The sequence below is a fragment of the Osmerus mordax genome, chromosome 2 (assembly GCF_038355195.1).
Source record: "Osmerus mordax isolate fOsmMor3 chromosome 2, fOsmMor3.pri, whole genome shotgun sequence".
NCBI lineage: Eukaryota > Metazoa > Chordata > Actinopteri > Osmeriformes > Osmeridae > Osmerus > Osmerus mordax.
Genome location: NC_090051.1, coordinates 17,688,284 through 17,694,497, shown reverse-complemented (window position 1 = coordinate 17,694,497; position 6,214 = coordinate 17,688,284). Strand labels below are relative to the sequence as shown.

General features: G+C 44.2%; 2 protein-coding genes across 3 annotated transcripts; both read right to left on the bottom strand.

Moving 5' to 3' along the window:
* Window positions 1-339: 339 nt before the first annotated feature.
* zgc:162780 (uncharacterized protein LOC555377 homolog) lies at window positions 340-2,199 on the bottom strand. Of its 2 annotated transcripts, none has more exons than XM_067259138.1 (6): window positions 1,989-2,199; window positions 1,706-1,866; window positions 1,399-1,615; window positions 1,128-1,231; window positions 851-988; window positions 340-558 (listed from the first exon to the last, which is right to left on the bottom strand). In XM_067259138.1, the coding sequence occupies exons 1-6, from the start codon at window positions 2,097-2,099 to the stop codon at window positions 462-464; spliced, it is 828 nt and encodes a 275-aa protein (XP_067115239.1). In that variant the 5' UTR covers window positions 2,100-2,199; the 3' UTR covers window positions 340-461. The 2 variants fall into 2 exon arrangements, with proteins under 2 accessions (XP_067115239.1, XP_067115248.1); XM_067259147.1 differs by having other exon boundaries at window positions 851-946; window positions 1,989-2,191.
* A 776-nt stretch (window positions 2,200-2,975) lies between these two features.
* On the bottom strand, window positions 2,976-5,159 carry zgc:162396 (uncharacterized protein LOC555292 homolog). Its single transcript, XM_067259943.1, has 6 exons — window positions 4,867-5,159; window positions 4,533-4,693; window positions 4,017-4,230; window positions 3,686-3,786; window positions 3,422-3,559; window positions 2,976-3,193 (listed from the first exon to the last, which is right to left on the bottom strand). The coding sequence occupies exons 1-6, from the start codon at window positions 4,975-4,977 to the stop codon at window positions 3,103-3,105; spliced, it is 816 nt and encodes a 271-aa protein (XP_067116044.1). The 5' UTR covers window positions 4,978-5,159; the 3' UTR covers window positions 2,976-3,102.
* Between the last annotated feature and the right edge of the window lie 1,055 nt (window positions 5,160-6,214).

Sequence of the window (6,214 nt, the reverse complement as noted above, 5' to 3'; positions counted from 1 at the left end):
TGTGCAGCCATGGAACATTATTGATCAAAGACGTGGAAAGGAGTCAATAGAGGGGAGCGTTCCTCAGTCTGGCCTTGTACTGTGGTTATGCCATCATCCTCCCCTTCACTTCAGCACAGTGGAATGAACCAAGGACTAAGCTCCACAGATCCTGCTCAACTCCCTGCCCTCTTCATGCTATTGAAAATACACCATGGCTCATTACTCTGGAATCAACTTGTGAAATGGGGTGGAAAACAACAACAGAGGAAATGCTTGCAGCTGCTCAGTCAACCCCAATGTGTGTGTGTGTGTGTGCGTGTGCGTGTTAGATGAAATACAGCCTATGAGAGATCGGAAGAGATTCAGGATTTTGTTTTATTTCATTTTTGTATCAGGACTGGGCACACAAAGGTTCGCCTGGAGAGATCCAGTAAGTGCTGCTTGGCAGGACCCAGGTGAACTGGAGTCAGGCTTGGTGCTCATTCATTCCCAGGTTTGCAGGCAAGTAGGTAGAAATATCGAACCCCAACTATCACTTCTGTTTCTGATGAAGTCACACCCATTACTGTTAACAACCTAGGAAAAGTGATAGAGAGATTAGAGAGAGAGAGGGGTAAGAGAGTCAGATGGCTGAGCGGTGAGGGAGTCGGGCTAGTAATCTGAAGGTTGCCAGTTCGATTCCCGGCCGTGCCAAATGACGTTGTGTCCTTGGGCAAGGCACTTCACCCTACTTGCATCGGGGGGAATGTCCCTGTACTTACTGTAAGTTGCTCTGGATAAGAGCGTCTGCTAAATGACTAAATGTAAATGTAAAAGAGAGAGCGAGAGATTGTACATTGCAAGTTTATGGACTATAAGTGACTCTGACCTGTGTGTGATGTGGCTGGACAGTCTCCTGGCCTCCTCTGGGTCCTTCTGCAGCAGGGCCTGGTAGCTGGAGAAGGACTCCACCATCCCTATGTAGCTGGACACAGGCACAGACCTCCTAACCCACACACACTCCTGCCTACAGTACATGCACACACACGCAAATATCACATCATCACACATATGTATGATAAGTACTATGTGTCTATTGGCTTGCCTCTTAGGCTTCAGAAAGGCTTCTCCACTCTACATGGATGATAATCATCTTGCTGTTTTACCATTCCTTCTCCGTGTAGGAAAGGGCCTCGTAAGTCTGTCTGTAGAGCTCCACAGAGCTTGGGCCAAGGTGAGGATTACGATAGGGCTGCAGGGCTGCATAAAACTGTCAAAGATTTTTTTTATTTTTTATATCAGAGACAGAATTCATTAGTTGATCTCGCATTGCTAGAGTCCAGTGGTGGGGTGGTGGGATGCATCACATTAAAGTCACCAGATTTTACGTTCCGTAACATGTCTTTTGCATGGTTTCTGTGTTTCTTTGATTCCTACCTCTTTGCAGACATCATTGAGAGAGTTGGGGCAGCAGTCTGCATGGCTCAGTTCCATGTCCATAGTGTAGTTGATCAGGGCCAGACAACCTCTTGGCTTTAGGACCCTGTTGGCCTCCTGTAGGAAGCGTGGTCGATCAAACCAGTGAAAAGCAGACATGGCTGTCAACAGATCCGCAGAACTGTCCCCAAATGGCAGGTTCTCAGCTGGACAGTGTCTGCACACACACATGAAAGAGAATTTGATATGCAATGGACATGGTTGACATGTTGACACTGGTTACTCACACCCACATCTGAATACTGACCTGTAGGTGATGTTCTGGGCAGTGGCAAGCTCCATGGCTACTTCTAATTGGGCAGGGCTAATGTCAGTCCCCACCACTGTTGAGAAGTGATTGGCCAGCAGCACAGTTCCCTGTCCAGACCCACAGCCAACATCTACTGCGAGTTCAAAAGGAAGGCCCTTCTGTAACAGACAACACTTCAAGGTTCTAAAGAAAGAATTGCAACCCAGGAATAGACTAAAGACAGCTATAAATTAAAGTTCCTACACAAGGAAAAGGTTTTGTGTTTACTAAATGTTCCTACCTTCTTCTCCAGGAAGACCAGCACCTTGTCTATGAGCTGAGCTGAAGGAGATACTCTATATTTCCAGTATGAGGCAGCATGCTCCTTCTCCTCAAACAGACGGTGAGCCATGGTGCTTCAACTCGTCAGCAACCCCCAATAAGTCAGCTATACACAGACAGACAGACAGAACTTCGGACTGGTTCGCTTTGCTGCTTAAACTTCAACATGTGAACCCTGCTTTTCGTTCCCAGGGTTGTCCTTCCAAGGGCTATCGTAAAACAATGCATGGTCTGTGTCCTTTTTTTCTTCATTCACAAGGGGGTGGGGGTGTGTGGCATGTTTGCTGATGAGGTTTAAAGGGACAGTTCCATGCGAAACCTGTTAGCTCAACCTTTTGTCCTCAAATGTTATGTTGTGGAATCCACATTCAATTCTAGTTTTGAATATCAATTGAATTGGAGTTGAGGATATGGCACACATGCACAGTCCTATGCAAATGGTTACAAAAAAACTTAAGTAAAAATGCTTTCAGAATTATTTAAAATTATGTCATGATAGAAATTAAATAGTCATCAATCAAATAGTTTTGATAGTTAGAGGGTATTGTGAAGGGTTGACAGTAATTCCAGGTACTGCAGACCGATTGTACTAAAACACATTTTACCTCAACCAACTAGCAAATAACTTCAATGGAAAGATGATGGCTCCCATTCAATGCACAATATAATAATAAGCACTGACCAACTGGCGCCAACATCAAACAATGATTTGTTTAGACTACTTCAGACAAAACTGACCAAGTATGATAGTGGAGCAAAGTGGGCTGTCCCTTTAAGAAGCTGAAGCAGAGCTTCTGTCATCAGGGGCAATGTAGGGGCAAAGGGTCTGTCACAAACTATCAGACGACTTGTGGAGATAGAGGGGGAGGGACTTAATTGTGTTCTACTGAGGTGGAAATAATATGTTACGAATACAGATGAGTTCTTACCAAACCATGACAAAAAGTTCACACAAACCTAAAATGGTTAGCTTTATTCATCAAAACAGAAGCAAGAAGCATTAGGACTGCAGTGTTTACTAGTTATTGAATAAGGTGTGGTAGTTGATTAGGCGATGGCAACACAGACTATGTTCACTTGGGTTTGGATGCCAGGACACAGAAATATCCCAGGTGTATCTCCATCTCAGTGTCAGGTGAAGTGACGCCCATTTCTTCCAGGAGCCTACAACAATAGCAGTTCATTGATTAAGTTACTGATTAACTTCTGGACTGCTTTCCTCACGAACTTTCAGGTATGTATAGTGCATATGCATACTCTCTGCACTACAGCTCTGTAGTTTCTATAAAATAACATCATGGCTTCAGGTAGTACCATGAACACCTACTAACACCACTCATGTAAAAGGTTCTATTGGATTAGGGTCATAGTTATTTTGCCAGCTCATATCACCTGTTCTGTGTGTTGAGCAGCAGTGAGCTGGCAGCCTGTGGCTCTGACCTGCTGTAGGCTTGGTACATGGAGAAGGACTCTAGAAAGCCCACCAGGGCCCTCACTGAGATGGGCTGGCTCACCTGTACACAATCAACCCTAATGGGGAAGAGGAGAAGAGATAAGATCTGTGGGTCCCTGTACCTTTTAATCAACTACTTTGTAAACCACACGTCCCTATTGTGCTTAGACACAAGGGGCAGTATGAGTGTGGCTAGGGTTTACCTCTCTTTCTCTGGAAAGGGAATAGCGGCGTAGAGGTCCTGCAGTTTACTATCGGCCACAGCAACCCTGGTACTGGTGTAAGGCAACAGGGACTTCTTGAACTGAAGACACAGGGCACACACACAACATACACCAGGAACACAACCTTAGACTGGAAAAAGGCTTGTGTGTCGAAACCACATCGAACTTCTGTTCCAGTCTAAACCATTACAGGAAGCACAGCTATATTTGAGAATTTTAGCTGTGGTTTTGTGGTTCACAAAAAAGGAGAGTGATCTACAGTTGTATTTCTAGCAGATTTTTGGGGGCAATGAATTGTACGTGTCCATACCTCTGCATGGATAAGGTTGAGTCTGTCGTCACAGGAGCCATAACGGAGGCTGAAGCTGTCAGTGTAGCCCAGTAGAGCCATGCACCCACCTGGCTTCAGGACCCGAGCTGCTTCCACCAGGAACCGGGCCTGGTCAAACCAGTGGGCCGCCGAGGCGGCAGTAAGTAGGTCCACGGAACTATCTGGAAACGGGAGCTCCTCAGCGGTACCCTTCCTGTGAGTAAAGCAGAAGTAGGCTAGTTTAAAACCAGGCACTAACAATATTAAGTAGTCACTTAAGAGGCTTATGAGCCTGTTGTTATCTGTAATCATTGTTATCTTTCTTGTTATCTTGGTCACAGAGTGGTTGGCTAGCCTGCAACATTCTTAAAGTCAGGCTCAGAGACATTGAATCAAAGACATTTCACAAACATGTCAATTATATTACATATTAACTGCACATGGCTGGGGGAACATTGAACGTTGGTCTCTGCAAACTGCTGTTTCACTGCGTTAGTCACACGGGCATAAACTCACCTGTAGGTGATATTGGGGTACCCTGACACTGCCCTGGCTTCCTCCAACTGTGATTCGCTGACATCAATGCCCACTACTTCCTTGAAGTGAGGCGCTAGCAGGCGGGAGTTCTGGCCTGTCCCACAGCCCAGGTCCACAGCTAGCATATGGGGCTTTCCTTTCTGAGGAGTCAACAGTCACAGTCCTACATAAATGAGTGTGTAAAGCACTGAAGACTTGACTGAGGCGATCTTATCTTGCATATAATGTAGAACTTAAAATCCCTCTGCAGACATTGCCTCTCCAGAATATGTTATAGCGCAATAAACCCACTCTCAACCTACACAAGCCTCACCTTCTGGTTCAGGTAGTTTAGGACAATGTCTGTGACCTTCTGCGGGGGTGCGATGCGGTACTTCTGGTAGATGGAGGCATGGTGTTTCCCCTCAAACAGCAGGAAGGACATGGTACTCTGTCCTTGTCTAGCAAGGGTCTTGTGTTGGTAAACCAAGGAACTGATGGACCAACAGGTGAGTTTGTCACAAACCTAAAGATTTTACACTCCTCTACGCATCACGTTATTATAAACTTTAAGACTGTCCTTTAGCTCATAACCAAGCTGTCCACCAAAATCGTTTGAATGTCTGTGAATCCATTTGGAAGTTTTAAGCCTTTTTGCGGTAGGCCACTCCCACTATCACTCCCACTAAACTAGCATGAACATTAACACTTTCACACACACACACACACACACATACTTTCGCACACACACTTGATCCCAATGCAAAAAAAAAACTATATCGAAAACTGTCTGCCAAAAGGAGAGGACTTTTAGTACACCGACCAACCAAAGCAGCCAAATACATATTGAAGCCTAAACCAGGATAAACGTTGACAATAACACAAGAAAGCGATTTGAGAGATAAGAAGACAAACAGACGATGACACGCATTCTCAAACAAAATGTACTTACGTGTAGAGGACCGCTACTCTGCCTTTGAAATGTGCAAAACACGTGACGTTTAACTCCTTATTCCCCGAAGCAGTTAGGCCTACGTTCGTGAACAAAATCCTGATTTGTTTCTAAAAATAAATAAATATAAAATCAGGTGTAGACAAATGCTTGGGTTGAGTGATGATTAGCATTAGCCTATGATATTATCTAATATATCCAAAAGAACAGAGTGCACATCGAAAATATACAGTTAGTAAGTCGCTGAAGATATACAAGGGGGGCAATAGTCAAATAATCATTATTCCCCCAGACATATCTAATTCTATTCAAGAAAGCATATTTGCTTAAATACTTGTTTTTGTGAAGGCACACATTTACATTTAGTCATTTAGCAGACGCTCTTATCCAGAGCGACTTACAGTAAGTACAGGGACATTCCCCCCGGCTTATTCGAGACACTCCACATCTGTGAAACCCCTAGAGAAAACTCAAACATGCCCATATATATGTACATGCGCTAATACTTGCATATATTTTCATAATGAAGTGCATATATTTTTCTTTCATTGTTATTTTTAAGAGATTCTTTCTCCACCAGTTTCTCCATCACCCTCTGGTGGTCTAGGAGCCTAAATGCAGTGTGTGTTACTGTGGGTAGCAGTTGTCGAGATGTTTAATTGTAAGTGTTGCATGAGTGTTGTGGTGAGTTACTGTGTGTTGAAAGCCAAGTTTATATAACCATTATGTT

Coding starts and splice junctions, on each gene's coding strand:
- zgc:162396 (XM_067259943.1), bottom strand. CDS start 4,977: ATGTCCTTCCTGCTGTTTGAGGGGAAACACCATGCCTCCATCTACCAG. Junction 4,694..4,866: donor TAAACTACCTGAACCAGAAG/GTGAGGCTTGTG, acceptor TTGACTCCTCAG/AAAGGAAAGCCCCATATGCT. Junction 3,787..4,016: donor TCAACCTTATCCATGCAGAG/GTATGGACACGT, acceptor CTGTGTCTTCAG/TTCAAGAAGTCCCTGTTGCC.
- zgc:162780 (XM_067259138.1), bottom strand. CDS start 2,099: ATGGCTCACCGTCTGTTTGAGGAGAAGGAGCATGCTGCCTCATACTGG. Junction 1,867..1,988: donor TGGTCTTCCTGGAGAAGAAG/GTAGGAACATTT, acceptor TGTCTGTTACAG/AAGGGCCTTCCTTTTGAACT. Junction 989..1,127: donor TCCTACACGGAGAAGGAATG/GTAAAACAGCAA, acceptor CATGTACTGTAG/GCAGGAGTGTGTGTGGGTTA.